The sequence below is a fragment of the Oncorhynchus mykiss genome, chromosome 29, assembly GCF_057628025.1.
Source record: "Oncorhynchus mykiss isolate SJ-2025 chromosome 29, ASM5762802v1, whole genome shotgun sequence".
NCBI lineage: Eukaryota > Metazoa > Chordata > Actinopteri > Salmoniformes > Salmonidae > Oncorhynchus > Oncorhynchus mykiss.
This window is the reverse complement of record NC_143050.1, coordinates 20,363,129-20,385,130: the sequence shown is the minus strand read 5'-3', so window position 1 is coordinate 20,385,130 and position 22,002 is coordinate 20,363,129. Positions and strand designations below refer to the sequence as shown.

Sequence of the window (22,002 nt, the reverse complement as noted above, 5' to 3'; positions counted from 1 at the left end):
TCACATTTTGTGCCAAACACAACTTACAAGCCCTTAACCAACCATGCAGTTTAAAAAAAATAGAGTTAAGAAAAAATGTAAGAAATTATTGTACCAAGCGAATTTTGCTCTGCCCGGAGTACCCCTGACATATCCCTTCATGTGCATTATACCAGTAGGACTATTATCTCATGAGTCTTCAAGTACCCTCTGTCAAGTAACCCTGTTTGGAAACCACTGTTAGAATGTGATCCGCTGTTGTGTAATGATAGTATGCACCACCAGATAGCGATAAAGTCAAAGGAACATAGTCCTCAGCCCAAAATCTGTGTCTTACTCAACCCCTCAGTCTGTTATTCATTTGAAATAAAACCTGTTAGTCTTTGGAACCTATGCAAAGTCACAGGCTCACAGTTGAAGACAAAGAGAACATTTCAAAAACAGTCCCTACCTCACTGATTTGAGAGAACTTAATGTACATTGTTAGAGTCCCCTGCCTGTGAGCTTTATAGCTTCATGCAGCTCATTCCACCCATCCCCCAAACATGCCAGAGAGACTAAGGGGGGGGGACAGTGGGTTACTGCCTTGCTTAGGAGCCAAACAGATTTTTACCTTGTCAGCTCGGGGATTTGATCCAGCAACCTTTGGTTACTGGCCCAACTCTACCCGCCAGGCTACCAGACCATGTTCGAGGGGATCTAAACCATTTTGCCTAGATAATGTATCAAGTAAAATTGTGACTCACTGACCTACAAATAATTATAAGTCGTTATTTATGATGCAAGGTGATTTGTAGATCAGTCAGTTGGCAATGGCCTGCACTGTTGGCTGCAATGTGAAACAAGCCCCATGAGGATCATAAAGACTGGGTTCCAGAGCTTAGACATTGCTGCACCTAACAGGTCTTCAACTCCTGGTTAGGTATTTTAAGTATCAGCTAACTACATCCTAGGCGTCTTCTCTGACCAGGCGTTGCGGACGCCGGCTAGGTCTTAAAACACCTGGATAGCAATCTCAGTCGATGACGTGGCACCCCAACCATTGGTTGATGCATGCCATGTCTGGGCAGTGGAACGCAACACCTATGTTATTGCCGCGTTCAAAACAGCTGGGAACTCAGGACTTCAGTGCATTCAAGACTACTGCAATGTATGTATAAACAAGATTTCTTGCAACATCTCTGCATATCTGGCATGGAATCACACAACAGACACAGTAAACCAGAACCCACAACTTGTCACCATTTTATTTATTTACAGAAGACAATTTCAAAAAGTTAAATATTAAAAATGTGGCAGTATTACAAAACTACCCTTGGGAAAAGGAGAATAGATTTGATCCTTTTGAAGCATACATATTTTAGGTTACTAGCCAATTTTTTAAAAAGTTGCCAAAATGAGAGTACACCTTTACCGCTGATAATGGCATTAAGTGAATCACAGCAAATAGTCAATCTTAGTTGTGGGAGAACAGTCTCGGGCCTTCAGAAATTACAAGTCTTGACAGAGTCGTGTGTTGTATAATTCAAAATGATGTATCTAGCGTAATCATTATAAATCTAGATATAGGCTTGCATTTCCTGATTGACTCCTAAAACAGCTTGTGGGATGGTTGGCTGTTGTAATGTAATACCAAAGCATGATGGCCCCATCATCATTACATAGTCATCTGGCCTGTCCATGTAGGCTACAGTAATAGAAATGGGAAAAGTGGAGGGATGTAAAAAGGTCTGAGGCCAACACTTAACATCTGCTCTACCTTACAAGTAAACATAATGAGCAGTCCTCTAGAACCATCTCTTAATTACATCCTTACTGATATATTGTAACTGAGGGTATACCCTGGAAAAAAAATAACGCGTAGTTTAAAAAAAGTGGACTGATGGACCAAAATGTCATGTTGAGTTGGACTGATGCGCTGTAGATTCCTAAGTTTTCCTACAGCATCCATGAAACTCAAACGTACTCCTTGCTGCTGCTGGGGGGACGAGTGGAGGCGATGGGGTATTTGGCCTTAGGTTTGCCCTTGGGGCAGGTTGCTGCGAGCATGGCACCACCAATTATGTCCAGGAATGCTCCAGCCCAGGCAATGAAGATGGCTGAACCAAACTCATACCTAGAAGATGAGGGTTTGTGTTGGCAACAGTATCTGTACAATGACATGCATAACAGAAAAATGGAAAGCAACTTCCAGCATTCAACACCATCAAGACAGTGAATTAAAGATTCCAGGTGATAAGAGGGGCACTAAAGGGAAGTTAGCCAAAGAGAGATTCAGTAGTACTTACTTGGAGTTAACAGGGGCGAATGGGTTGTAGAACTCCTTGATGATGTTGTTAGCATACCACGAGCAGGCGATAGTTGCACACAGAGCTATGGAGGGGAATGAAATGTTAGCGGTTAAACCATCAGAGCATACAGAGAATCAAGAGCCAATTTCAAGGTAACTCACATCCAATCAGCAGGACGATGCCACCGGTCATGGCGATGCGAGACTTCTTGTTTTTGTCATCTCCCCCACAGTTGGTGCACTTCATTCCCATGGTGGCCACACCCAGTCCAGCCACGGTCACAATGATGCCCACAATCATCAGGGCACGCGTTGCCTGGAGTGCAGCTGGAGAGTTGGGGGAGGACAGGGTTAATACACCAATACACCAGGATATCCCTTTAGGCTGGCAAACAAATCATTTATGGTGCATTACATGGCCCTCCTGTTTTTCGCCCCAACTGAGATAAGTTAGTTTGATAGGGGAAGTCGATATGGATGGTTGCGTGAATAAATAACCATTGACAAATGTTTGATTTAGCCAACCAAATAATTTGAATTTAGCCACAAGTTTCAGTTATAGGAATATAAAGTTTTTAACCCAATTAGGTGTGTTTAGCTTTCATATCCAGGTTATTGAAACCTGAGAGCAGTGTAGCCACAAACACATGCAAACTAAACACTGATATTCTCCATCTTTGCCTCAACCACTCCCTCCCCCAATGCACCTCTAGTCAGGTGCAACAGAAACCGGCTTCAACCGGAAACCCCCATGAGGGTGAAGTGCGCCACCCCTCCCCCTCTGGCTCAGTTGGCAAGTCAGGAACCAGTCAGACCAGTCATGAGACAGACGGGGAGTTGGGTTTCACTATGAGGGACTTCCTCACTATTGGCTAGCTAGACCCTCCCACAGCAAGTAGATCTCACTTTAGGTTACAAGTGACATTCACAAGATCCCAAATCAAAATGGCTGTTTCGACAGTAAAATTATTTAATATGGCCTCAACACCCACATACGAGCCAGGAAGCATTTAGACAACATACCGACATCTGAAACTATGCATTTCTGAAAAGCTCCAGTTCCACAGATTGCAATTGGCATGAGAAAAACAGTAGACCGCAATCATTGCTTACCTGGAACGCATGAAGAAATGTAAATAAGCATTTGGCACAACCTAATGAATTTCTACAGTTCCTCATATCTGGTAATTCTCCACCTTCCTGCTATCAGTGCAATGCAATTGACATCAAGCTATTTATTTACTTGTTACATTGACCACTGGTTTGATTACAATGCCTTTATCAGACATGGCTTGTGTTCATGTTTGCAGATATGATAAAGCATACAAGCAAAAGAGTATAAGAGATAAGGAGTCTATAAAACGATATAGCTTTATCAAAATAGTTGATACACAAGTCAAACAGTGGTTTTACAGCCACTAAAACTACCATGTAGTCAGGGAGCTCAAGCAGCTCAGTAAAGTCTATGCTCTCAATGTCTGAGAGCATAGTCTCTTACCGGTGCACTTTTGCCGAAGTGTGAAAATATGAATGGAATGGATGGCACTCACCCAGCAAGCCACACTTAACTCCACATCTAGACACCGCAATGTGTCTGCTGATTAAGACCAGAGTTTCTTAAACACCATGCTTCTACATCGCTTGCTCTTCGGGGTTTTAAACTGGCTTTCTAATGAAGCACTTTATGACAACGGCTGATATAAAAAGGTCTTTATAAAATACATTTGATAGAGTATGATGTAGTGGACAGAAGTCGCTACTTAAACTAATTGTTGAGATACAGGATCAAGCAATTTTATCAGGGGGCAGTTGGTAGGGAGTGTAGTCAGAGGCTAACGTTTGGGCCATGCCTACATTTATGCAATGTCATGATTTAGTGATTTGTTGGTTTAAGCTAATATTGTACTCTAATAACACCAGTGGGGTAGGAAGCTAAACAGGAAAATATCGCCGCGAGCCAGTTTTATTCAGTAATAGGCTAGATGAGGAATGTATCTGTGCCTCTTGCTGACTGTGCACGCACCCTGTCACATCTGTGAGTCCATTCAATGGCGTGTTGACTAAACAGAGCAGAGATCAAGGCTTGATTTACCCTCATGCCAGCAACTCGTCCCCCCTCGATACTGCCTGCAGCTAGCTAATAAGGGTTTTTCCAATAGGCGGATGAGGGCATGGCACAGGACAATGGCTGTCTGGATAACCATTACCCTATTGGTAACTGCGCAACACAGCCATGTCCACGAACCAACGTGAATACAAAACATTCCTCCAGTAGCCTGTGTTTGGTTATTATCCCCTGATATCGTGAACCGATGGTGAAATAGGAGTAGCCCCATATAATGGGCAAAGAAAAATGTTGGATACAGCCCATTGGGGCTATGTTAATGAATATCAAAAGGATAACAAAGCAACCAGAAATGTACATAGAATATGGACACTAAGTATGAGTCGTAAATCGCACACAAGGTGTGGCAGTTCCATAGAACATTATCAGGTTTCCAATAAGACTCGGCGCGTCATCTATAGCAGGGGCGCGCGTTAATTCCCTCGCCTAGAAAATTCAAACAGCATGTTCAACATTAACTTTTGACATTGTACTCATGCCACTAATTGTTTCATACTGGAAAATGAAACTCATTTTATATATAAACAAATTCATTAGCCTACTTACAGTCAAGTTGCAGAATTGAGTCATAGACTTTGCATTGGATCTGGCCGGTACTCTGAAATGCACAAGACATCCATAATCCCTGGTACATAGACACCGCTGTGATGATGTTGTCCCCGACATAGGCGGACATTTTCCACTGGGGAAGGATTGTGCCGACAATTAACCCGATCAGACCCAGTAGCGACAGGGCAAACCCCAAAATCTGGAGTCCCGAGTTGGCCATTTCAACTCCTTGAAGCAAACTGAGTTTTAGGAATGTCACTGACCTTGAATAATCTTTGTAGTATAATAAAGACAACAAATAGTTTGATTGGCACGAAGAGGAAATTACTGTCCACCTGTTTTTGAAAAGCAGCCCTTCACGCGTTCACACAATTAATGTCTTCAAAAAGAGCTCTCTTTTGTAAAATTGTTTTAGAAAGTAGCGGCTGCTTTCTGCAAACTATAAAAACAACTTGGCAGCTTCACCTCTAAAACGCAAACGGTAGAATTTCTCAGCACCTGTTGCCAAGCCGCACCTTGATTATTATAATGAGGGTCGGTCGGGGACGAGCGTTTTTAAGGTCTCTTCCTCACAAGGGGCGGGAACGCGCACAGTTTCGAGTCATTCACCTTCGATAGACCTGAGGTTTCATGATGTCACCGTTTCTGTCGCAGTATAATGAAACCAAACCGTTCAACTTCAATAATTTCCCGAAGGTGATGCTGTGACTAATCGTTCACCAATTAGAATGAGATCAACTATTGATTTAGGGAGAACATATACAAAGAAGTCTATTTCCAAATTGCGCTGGACTCCAAGTGTATTTGCCAATCAACCAATCACTCCAATCTTAGTTCCAACCCTCAGATGTCCTCAGACATACTGACTCAACTCCAGCCACTTTAATAATGGAAAAGGTGATGTAAAAATGTATCACTAGCCACTTTAAACAATGCCACTTAATATAATGTTTACATACCCTACATTACTCATCTCATATGTATATACTGTACTCTATACCATCTACTGCATCTTGCCATCTTTATGTAATACATGTATGTCATGGGATTTTTATGAATAATGACTAAATTATGTATACATTTAACTTAGAACTATAACTAAACAGAATACTACTATGTTACTGTATGAATGTATGAATATTATTATAATCATAATACTGAATATAATGTCTGTAGTTTTAGTCAAGAATTAGAAACGAATGGAGCTATCGTCAGACCGGCTTGGGCTTGTAGTAGATTACTCGTTGGTTATTACTGCATTGTCGGAACTAGAAGCACAAGCATTTCGCTACACTCACATTAACATCTGCTAACCATGTGTATGTGACAAATACAATTTAATTTGATTTGAGACTATCCAAGGTTACCGTGAAAATCCTCAGATGTGAAAAATCAAATCAAAGTTTACTTCTCACGTGTACAGGATACAACAGGTGTAGAACCATCCAGCAAAATGATTACTTACGAGCTCTTTTTCAACAATGCAATCTTCAATAACTAGGTCAAATACCTTTTTTTAAAACAAAATTTTCAACATATCTAAAACTAACAAACATGAGAAGGTAGGCTATACACAAGATCATTACCATCATATGAATGTGCAGGGATGCAGTCAGGGGTACAGCAGTGGAAAGTAAATGGTACATGCAACCTAGTGAGCACTGTCCCACACCGATGTCCATGGATGTTGAAATTATGTTGAAATTTGGTCCGTCCATAGACGTCTATGACAGGTTCAAATTTGATCCGGTCTGGATCGTCTTTGATTTCAACGTCCACAGATGTCTGGTCTGACCGGTCTCGATTTGGCCCAACATAGATGTCTGTGTTTCACAAGTTTGGACAGCATAGTAGAGCACAGCAGAGTAAAGTACAGTGTAATGTACTATATATTGTACTCTACTGTACCCTACTGTGCTTTACTGTACTTTAATGTACATTACTGTACTGTTATCTAGTGTACTGAACTCTAGTCTAAACTCTACTCTAATCTACTGTACTGAACTATACTGTGCTCTACTGTACTGTGCTGTCCAAACTTGTAAACCATAGATGTCTATGATTGGTTCAGATTTAGTCCGGACCGACCAAATTTGGTCTTGTTTGGGGGGCGGAGCTCATTCAAATAATACCTAGCATGCTTTACAAGCGTTCCTTTTTACATTTATATTTTGGGCTTTTAGCACACACTCTTATCCAGAGTGACTTACAGTCAGTGCATTCAACTAAGGTAGATAACCACATATCACAGTCATAGCAATACATAATTTTCTGTAACTGTTACTGTACAGTACCCTAGTACTTTACTGTACTTTACTGTACGTTACTGTACTGTTCTGTATTCTTCTCCACTCTACTGAACTAAACTCTACTGTACTGTATCGTACTCTACTCCACTGTATGAACTAACTCTACTGTGTTCTAGTGTACTTATCCAGATTAATTTACAGTCAGTGCATTCAACTATTGTAGATAACCACATATCACAGTCATAGCAAGAAATACATTTCTGTAACCGTCACAGTACTGTACCCTACTGTACTTTACTGTACTTTACTGTACTGTTCTGTATTTTGCTCCACTCTACTGAACTAAACTCTACTGTACTGTATTGTACTGTACTGTACTCTATTGAATGAACTAACTCTACTGTTTTCTACTGTACTGTATTGTACTGTACTGTACTCTATTGTATGAACTAACTCTACTGTTTTCTACTGTACTGTGCTGTCCAAACTTGTAAAACACCGATGTCTGTGATTGGTTTGATTTAGTCCTGTCCGGTCCGGACCGACTCTGGGGGGCAGAGCTCATTAGAGTAATATAGGGGCATGCTTTCTATTTAAATTTAAATTTTGGGCTTTTACCAGAGGCTCTTATCCAGAGGACCATAGGGTGGCTGCTGTAAACTAGATAAACAGCCACATATTGCAGCCATAGCAAGAAAAACTGTCCTGTTACCGTTACTGAGAAGGCGGCATGTAGCCTATCAAGTAGAGCGTTGGCTTTGGTTGCTGGTTTCAAATAGCTCAGCTGACAAGGTGAAAAAGCAGCCAATGTGCTTTTGAGCAAGGAATCTATTAACAGAAATTTCTTAATCTGATTCCAAATATGAAGTATCTGTAATCAGCCTGGATTAGGAAAAAAAATGGCAATCGATTGCAGTTACATTCTTAAAAACAGCTGATTAAATTTGAGATTACTTCATCGAATATCAAGAAGAAAAACTTCTAAAACTTTGTTTGCATTGTTGTCATTTACCAAACCCTTAAGACTTCTCACATGCTCTCAAATATGCTATTTTTCTGTTGATCACCCATCAAGGGCGGATGGCTTCTTTTGTATTCAAACTGGTTGAATGAATAGGCAACACTTTCAAATCATTTTCACCTAGCCTTCTGGTCAATCAGACAGTCGTCTGGGCTCCACAGAGTTCCTTCTTGCTGCTTTGATGCAGTGCACTTTCTCTCATTTGCAGGAGAGAAAAATGCTTTCTGATTCATCAATAAAAAACCAAATGTAACTGCTGTCTTGAAAGAAACCACTGTTGTTACTGTGGAAAAGAAGAGAGTCCCAGCTTTCTATACAGTGCCTTGCGAAAGTATTCGGCCCCCTTGAACTTTGCGACCTTTTGCCACATTTCAGGCTTCAAACATAAAGACATGAAACTGTATTTTTTTGTGAAGAATCAACAACAATTGGGACACAATCATGAAGTGGAACGACATTTATTGGATATTTCAAACTTTTTTAACAAATCAAAAACTGAAAAATTGGGCGTGCAAAATTATTCAGCCCCTTTACTTTCAGTGCAGCAAACTCTCTCCAGAAGTTCAGTGAGGATCTCTGAATTATCCAATGTTGACCTAAATGACTAATGATGATAAATACAATCCACCTGTGTGTAATCAAGTCTCCGTATAAATGCACCTGCACTGTGATAGTCTCAGAGGTCCGTTAAAAGCGCAGAGAGCATCATGAAGAACAAGGAACACACCAGGCAGGTCCGAGATACTGTTGTGAAGAAGTTTAAAGCCGGATTTGGATACAAAAAGATTTCCCAAGCCTTAAACATCCCAAGGAGCACTGTGCAAGCGATAATATTGAAATGGAAGGAGTATCAGACCACTGCAAATCTACCAAGACCTGGCCGTCCCTCTAAACTTTCAGCTCATACAAGGAGAAGACTGATCAGAGATGCAGCCAAGAGGCCCATGATCACTCTGGATGAACTGCAGAGATCTACAGCTGAGGTGGGAGACTCTGTCCATAGGACAACAATCAGTCGTATATTGCACAAATCTGGCCTTTATGGAAGAGTGGCAAGAAGAAAGCCATTTCTTAAAGATATCCATAAAAAGTGTTGTTTAAAGTTTGCCACAAGCCACCTGGGAGACACACCAAACATGTGGAAGAATGTGCTCTGGTCAGATGAAACCAAAATTGAACTTTTTGGCAACAATGTAAAACGTTATGTTTGGAGTAAAAGCAACACAGCTGAACACACCATCCCCACTGTCAAACATGGTGGTGGCAGCATCATGGTTTGGGCCTGCTTTTCTTCAGCAGGGACAGGGAAGATGGTTAAAATTGATGGGAAGATGGATGGAGCCAAATACAGGACCATTCTGAAAGAAACCCCGATGGAGTCTGCAAAAGACCTGAGACTGGGATGGAGATTTGTCTTCCAACAAGACAATGATCCAAAACATAAAGCAAAATCTACAATGGAATGGTTCAAAAATAAACATATCCAGGTGTTAGAATGGCAAAGTCAAAGTCCAGACCTGAATCCAATCGAGAATCTGTGGAAAGAACTGAAAACTGCTGTTCACAAATGCTCTCCATCCAACCTCACTGAGCTCGAGCTGTTTTGCAAGGAGGAATGGGAAAAAATGTCAGTCTCTCGATGTGCAAAATTGATAGAGACATACCCCAAGCGACTTACAGCTGTAATCGCAGTAAAAGGTGGCGCTACAAAGTATTAACTTAAGGGGGCTGAATAATTTTGCACGCCCAATTTTTCTGTTTTTGATTTGTTAAAAAAGTTTGAAATATCCAATAAATGTCGTTCCACTTCATGATTGTGTCCCACTTGTTGTTGATTCTTCACAAAAAAATACAGTTTTATATCTTTATGTTTGAAGCCTGAAATGTGGCAAAAGGTCGCAAAGTTCAAGGGGGGCGAATACTTTCGCAAGGCACTGTAGGTCTGGATTGTATTTATCAACTCTTAATATTGAACGAAGGCACTCATGTCTGCCATTCAATTTCAAGGTGAGTGCATATGAATAAAATGTACTGACATCAATAACACAGCTAACTTTCAGTAGGCCTAGCTTTAATATTAGGCCATATAAGAGTTAGCGATCAAGCTAACCACTTCCTCAGGTGGTGAATGAGCCCCAAATTAATTTATGATATGTGATATTTGTGCCCCAAATGAGGCAGACAAATTAATCTCTATTGAATTCTAAAACCCTATTATGACAGTAAAATAATGGATTACGGGACTATTGCCTAATTGTCGAACTCAAAAATCATGACAATCACATCTAAATATCTGGAATCATGCATTCCTGCATGGACATGTTAGATTAAACAATGTATTTATTGAATCATACCGTGTACACTTCTTAATGAAGTGAATTACCATTTTTTTTTTACATTTTCTGTGACCCTGCAACAACATTTTGGTGTGACCAAATCACCAAATCATGGGCTGGTGCTTCAATTGACAACGTCATAGAGCCATGTGACTCTCACACATAGAATATCCACTGAGTGAACACCTTCCTAATATTGAGTTACACCCTCTTTTGCCCTCATAACAACCACAATTCTTCAGGCATGAACTTTGCATGGTGTCGAAAGTGTTCCACAGGGATGCTGGCCCATGTTGACTCCAATGCTTCCCACAGTTGTGTCAAGTTGGTTGGATGTCCATTGAGTGGTGGACCATTCTTGATGCAAACAAGAAACTGTTAAGCGTGAAAAACCCAGAAGCGTTGCAGTTCTTGACATACTCAAACCGGTGTATCTGGCACCCACTACCATACCCCATTCAAAGGCACTTAAATATTTTGTCTTGCCCATTCACAAATACACAATCCACGTCTCAATTGTCTCAAGGCTTAAAAATGATTCATTAACCTGTCTCTTCTCCTTCATCTACACTGATTTAAGTGGATTTAACAAGTGACATCAGTAAGGGATCAAAGCTTTCACCTGGATTCACCTGGTCAGTCGATGTCATGGAAAGAGCAGGTGTTCCTAATGTTTTGTACACTCAGTATATATGTCATGTTGACGTTTATTTTCATGAATCTTGACCTGGAGGCAGCACTGAGCGTTTTCCTCTAGATGGGCCAGCTGCGAAGTCAAAATTGGCTAGTAAAAATGTATGAAATCAAAAATAAGCTTTTTGGTATTAATTTAAGGTTAGGGCTAAGCATAAGGGTTAGCAGTGCTGTTAAGGTTTCAAATCAGATTTTATGACTTTGTGAATGTGCCAACCTGCCTTTATACACTGAACAAAAATATAAATGCAACATTCAACAGTTTCTAAGATTTTACTGAGTTACAGTTCATATAAGGAAATCAGTCAATTAAAAAAAATGTGTTAGCCCCTAATCTATGGATTTCACATGACTGGGAATACAGACATGCATCTGTTGTTCACAGATACCTTAAAAAAAAGGTGTGGCTCAGAAAACCAGTCAGTATCTGGTGTGACCACCTCATGCAGCTCGACACATCTCCTTCACATAGAGTTGATCAGGCTGTTGATTGTGGCCTGTGGAATGTTGTCCCATTCCTCTTCAATGGCTGTGTGAAGTTGCTGGATATTGACGGGAACTGGAACATGCTGTCCTACACGTCGATCCAGAGCTTACCAAACACGCTCAATGGGTGATGTGTGGTGAGTATGCAGGCCATGGAAGGACTGGGACATTTTCAGCTTCAAGGAAATGTGTACAGATCCTTAAAACACGGGGCCGTGCATTATCATGTTGAAACATGAGGTGATGGCGGTGGATGAATGGCACAACAATGGGCCTCAGGATCTCGTCCCGGTATCTCTGCATTCAAATCTGCATCAATAAAATGCAATTGTGTTCATTGTCCATAGCTTATGCCTGCCCATACCATGACCCCAACGCCACCATGGGGCACTCTGGGGCAAATCGCTCGCCCACACAACGCCATAAACGCTTTCTGCCATCTGCCCGGTACAGTTGAAACCGGGATTCAACCTTGAAGAACACACTTTTCCAGCGTGCCATTCGTCATTGAAGGTTTTTGCCCACTGAAGTCGTTTATGACGCCGAACTGCACGCAGATGAGCTTCCCTGAGAGTTTGTGCAGAATTTCTTGAGTTGTGCAAACCCAGTTTCATCAGCTGGTACATTGGGGGTGGCTGGTGCATTGGTGCGAGAGGCGCATGCAAACAAAATACTTTGCTGACAGGTAGTTCCATGAAGGAGCAGCATTCATAATCAAATATAATGCGTTGTGGCACTGCTCCCCCATAGCTCAGGTGGCTGATGCAAAATGCATCATACCAGCTGTATTTCTGCATCTTGAAAGTTACAGTGCCTTGCGAAAGTATTCGGCCCCCTTGAACTTTGCGACCTTTTGCCACATTTCAGGCTTCAAACATAAAGATATAAAACAGTATTTTTTTTGTGAAGAATCAACAACAAGTGGGACACAATCATGAAGTGGAACGACATTTATTGGATATTTCAAACCTTTTTAACAAATCAAAAACTGAAAAATTGGGCGTGCAAAATGATTCAGCCCCCTTAAGTTAATACTTTGTAGCGCCACCTTTTGCTGCGATTACAGCTGTAAGTCGCTTGGGGTATGTCTCTATCAGTTTTGCACATCGAGAGACTGACATTTTTTCCCATTCCTCCTTGCAAAACAGCCCGAGCTCAGTGAGGTTGAATGGAGAGCATTTGTGAACAGCAGTTTTCAGTTCTTTCCACAGATTCTCGATTGGATTCAGGTCTGGACTTTGACTTGGCCATTCTAACACCTGGATATGTTTATTTTTGAACCATTCCCTTGTAGATTTTGCTTTATGTTTTGGATCATTGTCTTGTTGGAAGACAAATCTCCGTCCCAGTCTCAGGTCTTTTGCAGACTCCATCAGGTTTTCTTCCAGAATGGTCCTGTATTTGGCTCCATCCATCTTCCCATCAATTTTAACCATCTTCCCTGTCCCTGCTGAAGAAAAGCAGGCCCAAACCATGATGCTGCCACCACCATGTTTGACAGTGGGGATGGTGTGTTCAGCTGTGTTGCTTTTACGCCAAACATAACGTTTTGCATTGTTGCCAAAAAGTTCAATTTTGGTTTCATCTGACCAGAGCACCTTCTTCCACTTGTTTGGTGTGTCTCCCAGGTGGCTTGTGGCAAACTTTAAACTACACTTTTTATGGATATCTTTAAGAAATGTCTTTCTTCTTGCCACTCTTCCATAAAGGCCAGATTTGTGCAATATACGACTGATTGTTGTCCTATGGACAGAGTCTCCCACCTCAGCTGTAGATCTCTGCAGTTCATCCAGAGTGATCATGGGCCTCTTGGCTGCATCTCTGATCAGTCTTCTCCTTGTATGAGCTGAAAGTTTAGAGGGACGGCCAGGTCTTGGTAGATTTGCAGTGGTCTGATACTCCTTCCATTTCAATATTATCGCTTGCACAGTGCTCCTTGGGATGTTTAAAGCTTGGGAAATCTTTTTGTATCCAAATCCGGCTTTAAACTTCTTCACAACAGTATCTCGGACCTGCCTGGTGTGTTCCTTGTTCTTCATGATGCTCTCTGCGCTTTTAACGGACCTCTGAGACTATCACAGTGCAGGTGCATTTATATGGAGACTTGATTACACACAGGTGGATTGTATTTATCATCATTAGTCATTTAGGTCAACATTGGATCATTCAGAGATCCTCACTGAACTTCTGGAGAGAGTTTGCTGCACTGAAAGTAAAGGGGCTGAAACATTTTGCACAACCAATATTTAAGTTTTTGATTTGTTAAAAAAGTTTGAAATATCCAATAAATGTCGTTCCACTTCATGATTGTGTCCCACTTGTTGTTGATTCTTCACAAAACAATACAGTTTTATATCTTTATGTTTGAAGCCTGAAATGTGGCAAAAGGTCACAAAGTTCAAGGGGGCCGAATACTTTCGCAAGGCACTGTATGTATCTTAAAAACTTGATTGCTGACATTTAGGGACTACATCAACAATGGACTAATGAAACATACCAAAATATAGTTTTTGGGTGGAGTTTGCCTTTAATGATCTTCTTGACCTTTCTTTAACACAGAGTACTGTACATTTCCTGGAGGGCACGCAGCATGCCCCCAGTGATGCATTGGGCTGACTGCACCACCCTCTGAAGAGCCATGCGGTTGAGGCGGGTGCAGTTGCCGTACAGGCGGTAATGCAGCTCGAAAGAATGCTCTCAATGGTGCATCTGTAGAAGTTATGGATTACAGGCAACATCCACACTGAGCTAAAGGCTAGAGCTGCAGCTTTCAAGGAGCGGGACATTATAAGAAATCCCGCTGTGCCTTCAGTCGAACCATCAAACAGGCAAAGCATCAATACAGGAGACGTGACTATCATTAATGTGATGACTGCAATATATTGAATAATTATATTTAATTAAATGAATCATGTAACAATTAACTCATTAGGAATTTGGGGCACCATGGGAAAAGTTACAGTTTCCAGAATTAACTCAAGAATATATAGATATCATACCAGTCATCAATTAATAATTTCCTCATATCAGTCTCATTCTGAACGTCGTAGACTCCATAAATCTGCACAAACCCGGATCTCACTGATCATTCCGTACCACACAAATTGATTTGATTATTTATTTACTAACAAGCTAAATGATAACATAAGATACACACACGGTATAGGTTATTGATTCGAAACTTAATATGACGACAACAGCTCCCTAGCGGACCAACACAATATGACACATGTTACACAAGATGGAGATTTAAAGAGAGTTCTCAAAGTAAACAGCCTATTTCTCAGGACCAGATGCATATAATTGACAGATTAGGATAGAAAATACTCTAAAGTTTCCAAAACTCTTCAAAATATTGTCTATGAGTATAACAGAACTGATATTGCAGGCGAAACCCTGAGAAAAATCAAACCAGGAAGTGGCTTCTATTTTGAAAACCCCTTGCTCCATAGCCTCCCATTGCTCCATTTAAAGGGATATCAACCAGATTCCTTTTCCTATCGCTTCCTCAAGGTGTCAACAGTCTTTAGACACAGGCTTTTATTTTGAAGAATGAGCATGAACAACCACATTGCGTAAGTGGATAGGTGGGGGCTCTCAGAGTGAGTTGTGCGCAAAAGAGAAAGACGGCCATTGTTACTCCCGGTCCTAGTGAAAAGCCAACTATCCCGGTTAATATATTATCGAATAGATATTTGAAAAACACCCTGAGGATTGATCATAAAAAACGTCTGACATGTTTCTGTGGACATTATGGATATAATTTGGAATTTTTGTCTGCGTTGTCATTACCACTCTTCCTGGTGGATTCATGGGCATAAAGCACCAAACTAACTGACGTATTTGAATATAACAAAAATATCTTTATGGAACAAAAGGAACATTTGTTGTCTAACTGGGAATCTCGTGAGTGAAAACATCCGAAGATCATCAAAGGTAAACGATTAATTTGATTGCTTTTCTGATTTTCGTGACCAAGTTACCTGATGCTAAGTGTACTTATTGTCTTGTCGAGTGATCGATAAACTTACACAAACGCTTGTATTGCTTTCGCTGTAAAGCATCATTTCAAAATCTGAGACGACAGGTGGATTAACAAAAGGCTAAGCTGTGTTTTGCAATATTGCACTTGTGATTTCATGGATATGAATATTTTCTAGTAATATTATTTGACTGTGGCTTTATGCTATTCAGCTTTGCTGATGACAATTATCCCGGATCCAGTATGGTTGGTTCAGAGAGGTTAACTCAAATTCTTTATACCCTCGGGTAGAAAGGGGACATCACTCTGGGTTCCCTGGGGCATAGCTAGTTACGAGGCAAGGTATCACAATTTGCTGTGATATTATTAGAAAAATAAAATCACAATCTTATTGTCACAAAACATTCTCCTGGATAATTACCACACAACACAAAGCATGTAAACATGACATACACCGTGTGAAAAATCTTCAAGTTACAATGTTTTCAAACTTTACAAAATAGACATCCATTTTCCATATTCCATCTCTCATAATTACCAATATAAGGAGGATGAAATATATTGTCCCGGTATCCATTGTTTGACGTTGTAGTTTTGGGCGGTAAACTCTACATAAGGCACACAGACATTCCGATCACCCAAACTAGGCCCCAAAAGGTATCGTCTGCTGCCTATGTTTTACGATCAAGTGAGGTGTCATAAAACCCCCAAATCCATTCCTCTCCCCGTCTGCGGGAGAGAGAGATCTGTAGAGCTGATCTACTGTAACCTGATCCTTTGGATCCTCACACTCATGACACAGGACTAAGATTGAAACCTACTACACCAGCTCTGATGCTCGTCGGATGTGACAGGGCTTGCAAACTATTACGGACTACAAAGGGAAACCCAGCCATGAGCTGCCCAGTGACGTGAGCCAACCAGACAGGGTAAATGCCTTTTATGGTGGCTTTGAGGCAAGCAAGATTGAAGCAAGCATGAGAACACCAGCTGTTCCAGAACAACTGCGTGATCACTCTCTCCGTTGCCGATGTGAGTAAGATCTTTAAACAGATCAACATTCACAAGGCCACGGGTCCAGATGGATTACCAGGACGTGTCCCCAGAGCATGCACGGACCAACTGGCAAGTGTCTTCACTGAGATTTCAACCTTTCACTGACCGAGTCTGTGATACCTACAGTACATGTTTCAAGCAGACCCCCATAGTCCCTGTCCCCAATAACGCCAAGGTAATCTGCCTAAATGACTACCGCCCTCCTAGAACTCACATGTGCTGGTCATGGCCCACATCAACACCATCATCCCGGAAACTCTAGACCCACTCCAATGTACTCTAGACCCACCCCAACAGATCCACGATGACGCAATCTCAATTGCACTCTACACTGCCCTTTCCCACCTAGACAAAATTAACACCTATGTGAGAATGTTATTCATTGACTACAGCTCAGAGTTTAACACCGTAGCGCTCACAAAGCGTATCACTAAGCTAAGGACCTGGGACTAAACACCTCCCTCTGCAACTGGATCCTGGACTTCCTGACGGGCTCCCCTCTGGGGTGCGTGCTTAGTCCCCTCCTGTACTCCCTGTTCATCAACGACTGCGTGGCCAAGCACGACTCCAACACTGTCATTACGTTTGCTGACTACACAGTGGTGGTAGGCCTGATCACCGACAATGATGAGACAGCCTATAGGGAGGAGGTCAGAGACCTGGCAGTGTGGTGCCAAGACAACAACCTCTCCCTCAACGTGAGCAAGACAAAGGAGCTGATTGTGGACTACAGGAAATGGAGGGCTGAACATGCCCCCATTCACAATGACGGGGCAGTAGTGCAGAGAGCTTCAAGTTCCTTGGTGTCCACATCACCAACAAACAATCATGGTCCATACACAAAAAGGCAGTTGTGAAGAGGGCACGACTATGCCTATTCCTATTCCCCCTCAGGGGACTGAAAAGATTTGGCATTGGTCCCCAGATTCTCAAAAAGTTCAACAGCTGCACCATCGAGAGCATGGTTGCACCACCGCCTGGTATGGCAACTGCTCGGCATCCAACTGTAAGGCGCTACAGAGGGTAGCTTTCTGCCATCCTATGCTAGGTGGTGACAGAGGAAGGACAAAAACGTTGTCAAAGACTCCAGCCATCCAAGTCAGCGACATGCATGGAGATGGAGAATTTACAGTGCCTTGCAAAAGTATTCATCCCCCTTGGCGTTTTTCCTATTTTGTTGCATTACAACCTGTAATTTAGATCGATATGTATTTGAATTTCAGGTAATGGACATACACAAATTGTCAAAATTGGTGAAGTGAATTTTTTTTAAATTAGTTGTTTAAAAAAAATTCAGAGAAATAAAAAAATGGAAAAGTGGTGTGTGCATATGTATTCATCCTCTTTGCTATGAAGCCCCTAAAAAATATCTGATGTAACCAATTACCTTCAGAAGTCACATAATTAGTTAAATAAAGTCCACATGGTGCAATCTAAGTGTCACATGATCTGTCACATGATCTCAGTATATATACACCTGTTCTGAAAGGCCCCGAGTCTGCAACACCACTAAGCAAGTGGCACCACCAAGCAAGCAGCACGATGAAGACCAAGGATCTCTACAAACAGGTTAGGGTTGGGTTATAGAAGAATATCAGAAACTTTGAACATCCCATGGAGCACCATTAAACATTTTGAAAGAATATGGCACCACAACAAACCTGCCAAGAGAGGGCTGCCCCCCAAAACTCATGGACCAAGCAAGGGGGGCATTAATCAGAGAGGCAACCAAGAGACCAAAGATAACCTTAAGGAGCTGCAAAGCTCCACAGCGGGCTTTACGGAAGAGTGGCCAGAAAAAAGCCATTGCTTAAAGAAAAAAAAATAATAAGTGTTTGCCAAAAGGCATGTGGGGAGAAGGTACTCTGGTCAGATGAGACTAAAATTGAGCTTTTTGGCCATCAAGGAAAACTCTATGTTTGGTGCAAACCCAACACCTCTCATCACCCCGAGAACAACATCCCCACAGTGAAGCATGGTGGTGGCAGCATCATGCTGTGGGGATGTTTTTCATCGGCAGGGACTGGGAAACTGGTCAGAATTGAAGGAATGATGGATGGCGCAAAATAAAGGGAAATTCTTGAGGGAAACCTGTTTCAGTCTTCCAGAGATTTGAGACTGGGGCGGAGGTTCACCTTCGAGGAGGACAATGACCCTAAGCATAGTGCTAAAGCAACACTTGAGTGGTTTAAGGGAAAACATTTAAATGTCTTGGAATGGCCTAGTCAAAGCCCAAACCTCAATCCAATTGAGAATCTGTGGTATTACTTAAAGATTGCTGTACACCAGCGTAACCCATACAACTTGAAGGAGCTGAAGCAGTTTTGCCTTGAAGAATGGGCAAAAATCCCAGTGGCTAGATGTGCCAAGCTTATAGAGACATACCCCAAGAGACTTGCAGCTGTAATTGCTGCAAAAGGTGGCTCTAAAAAGTATTGACTTTGTGGGGGTGAATAGTTATGCATGCTCAAGTATTCTTTTGTTTTGTTTTATTTCTTGTTTCACCTAAAAAATATTTTGCATCTTCAAAGTGGTAGGAATGTTGTGTAAATCAAATTATACAACCCCCCCGCCCCCCCCCCCCCCCAAAAAAAAATCTATTTTAATTCCAGGTTGTAAGGCAGCAAAATAGGAAAAATGCCTAGTGGGGTGAATACTTTCGCATGCCACTGTATCGGCAAATCATGTTCTCAAGATTTTTGATATGGTCTCTATGGAAACAGTGGACAAGAGTTAAATAGTAGCCTAGCCCTTATTATGTTTGGTTTAGTTAAGTTTGACCATGGTGTGTAATTGGGGTTGTTGTCATTACTGCATGTCTCTCTTTCTCATTAGCATGCCATAATCTAGTTTTTTAATACACGGTAAATCCAATCAAATCACATCAATCGTTATTGGTCGTGTACACAGATTTGCAGATGTTATCGCAGGTGCAGTAAAATGCTTGTGTTTCTAGCTCCAACAGTTTAATAATAATACCTAGCAAACGCGACATTCAAATGCAATGTGTGCTATTTCAACATGGTCTCAGAGCATTTCGTATGATTTTTTTCATGTAAATGCTAGACACTCAAATTAGTATGATATGTCACATTTCGTATGGTATGTATTCATTTTTGGTTGTCCTTCATCCATTTCGTATTATAAGTTACGAATAACAATTTGCATGATATGTTACGATTTTTCTAAATGTTACAAATTTGCTAAATGTACCACATCTTATGAATTCGCAAAATGTATGATATGTTATGAATTCCAATTTGTTGTGGCTAACGTTAGCTAGCTGGCTAACGTTATCTAGACCAGGGGTAAAGGTTAAGTTAGGTTAAAGGCTGTGAAAAACCCTGGTCAAGGTTAGAGTTAGGGGAAAGGTTAGCTAACATGCTAAGTAGTTGCAAAGTAGCTTACACATTTGTAAGTAGTTGAAAAGTTGCCAATTAGCTAAAATGCTAAAGTTGTCCATGATTAGATTTGAACACACATCTTTGGGTTGCTAGACACTCACATTATCCACCCGACCAACCACCCTTCCTTTGTTTTTGCCTTAAGTAACCTTCTGTCTTATGTAACCATACCAAACTTAACATATCATACTCATTTAAGTTTCCTGGATTTACATTTAGTATGCTACATCTTGTCTATGAGACCAGGCTGGTTATTTGCATTTAAGATTAGGCAATGTCTACAGTTTACTATTGTCAATGACTTTCTGATGTCACTGGCTGAGCTGTTTTGTCATAACAATAGTGGTCTTCACTATAAAGGGTGTTCTGGTTCTCCCTGACTCAGTGGGGCAAGGTGTTTTGTGTCTTCACATCTTATATACTCATAACATGAGCTTGGTATAGTCTGAGGCAACAAAGAGCTCTTTGTAAAGGCAGAGACCATGGCAGCGACTGCCATCCAAGCACAGGAATTTAGCAAACACACAGGGGGATACAACTCAATAGCCCTAAAAATGTGCTACCCAAGTCAGGAATCAATGAGTCACATTTTGTTTAATTTTTGGAGATTCCCTAGCTTGCAATCACCGCTCTGTGCTCAGCATTGTGTTTGGTGGAGAGGGAGAACAGTGTGGAATAGCAGTGGGAAGTTATTATAAGCAGTGGGAAGTTATAAGACTATTTTCTACTTCCTGTTCCTCTTTCTTTTCAAAGTGGTGATGAAGGCATTTGGTCTTCCCTTCCTGTGCCTATGCAGAGATGTTTGTCCTTCTGGAAGGACAAACCTTTCTCCCATCTCCACAGAGGAACTGTCAGAGTGACCATCGGGTTCTTGGTCACCCCCCTGATCAAGACCCTTCTCCCCCGATTGCTCAGTTTGACCGGGCGGCCAGTTCTAGGAAGAGTGTTGGTGGTTCCAAACTAATTCCATTTAAGGAGGCCACTGTGTTCTTGGGGACGTTCAATGTAGCAGACATTTTTGGTTCCCTTCCCCAGATCTGTCTCGACACAATCCTGTCTTGCAGCTCTTTCCGGCAATTCCTTTGAACTCATGGCTTGGCTTTTGCTCTGACATGCACAGTCAACTGTGGGACCTTACAGTGCCTTGCGAAAGTATTCGGCCCCCTTGAACTTTGCGACCTTTTGCCACATTTCAGGCTTCAAACATAAAGATATAAAACTGTATTTTTTTGTGAAGAATCAACAACAAGTGGGACACAATCATGAAGTGGAACGACATTTATTGGATATTTCAAACTTTTTTAACAAATCAAAAACTGAAAAATTGGGCGTGCAAAATTATTTGCAAAAATGTCTAAATACCTGTCTTTGCTTGACATAATTGTGTTTAGATTACTGAGGAAAAACATTTATTCAATCCATTTTAGAATAAGGCTGTAACGTAACAAAATGTGGAATAAGTCAAGGGGTCTGAATACTTTCCGAAGGCACTGTATATTTATGGATTGGCTGTACCCTTGATACAGAAAGCATAATGAGATCATATTTATGCCTAAAGCATCACATTTTAGAATTCTTGATAAGGCAAATGCTTATGCCCTGACTGGATGGTGGATAGGGGTACAGATCAGAAGTGATTGAGATCTGAGTCAGCGATAGGTCTACTGTAGTATGGCAGAAATGGTCTCTTCCAGGCAGCTGGGAGTAAGGTGTTGTGTTTCAGGTGGGATAGGCACGCAGGCAGAGAGGCTTTAGGATGACAGTTAGCTGTGTATAGGGGAGCATGGGAGGGCGGGAGCTAATCTGTGATTATTGGAATGACACCCAGGTTT

At 41.4% G+C, this 22,002-nt stretch overlaps 1 protein-coding gene across 1 annotated transcript; it reads right to left on the bottom strand.

The window, feature by feature from the left end:
- Nucleotides 1-1,214: 1,214 nt before the first annotated feature.
- On the bottom strand, nt 1,215-5,833 carry LOC110509921 (claudin-7-B). Its single transcript, XM_021591140.3, has 4 exons — nt 4,941-5,833; nt 2,432-2,596; nt 2,268-2,352; nt 1,215-2,095 (listed from the first exon to the last, which is right to left on the bottom strand). Exons 1-4 carry the CDS (start codon nt 5,161-5,163, stop codon nt 1,936-1,938), a joined length of 633 nt encoding a protein of 210 aa, XP_021446815.1. The 5' UTR covers nt 5,164-5,833; the 3' UTR covers nt 1,215-1,935.
- Between the last annotated feature and the right edge of the window lie 16,169 nt (nt 5,834-22,002).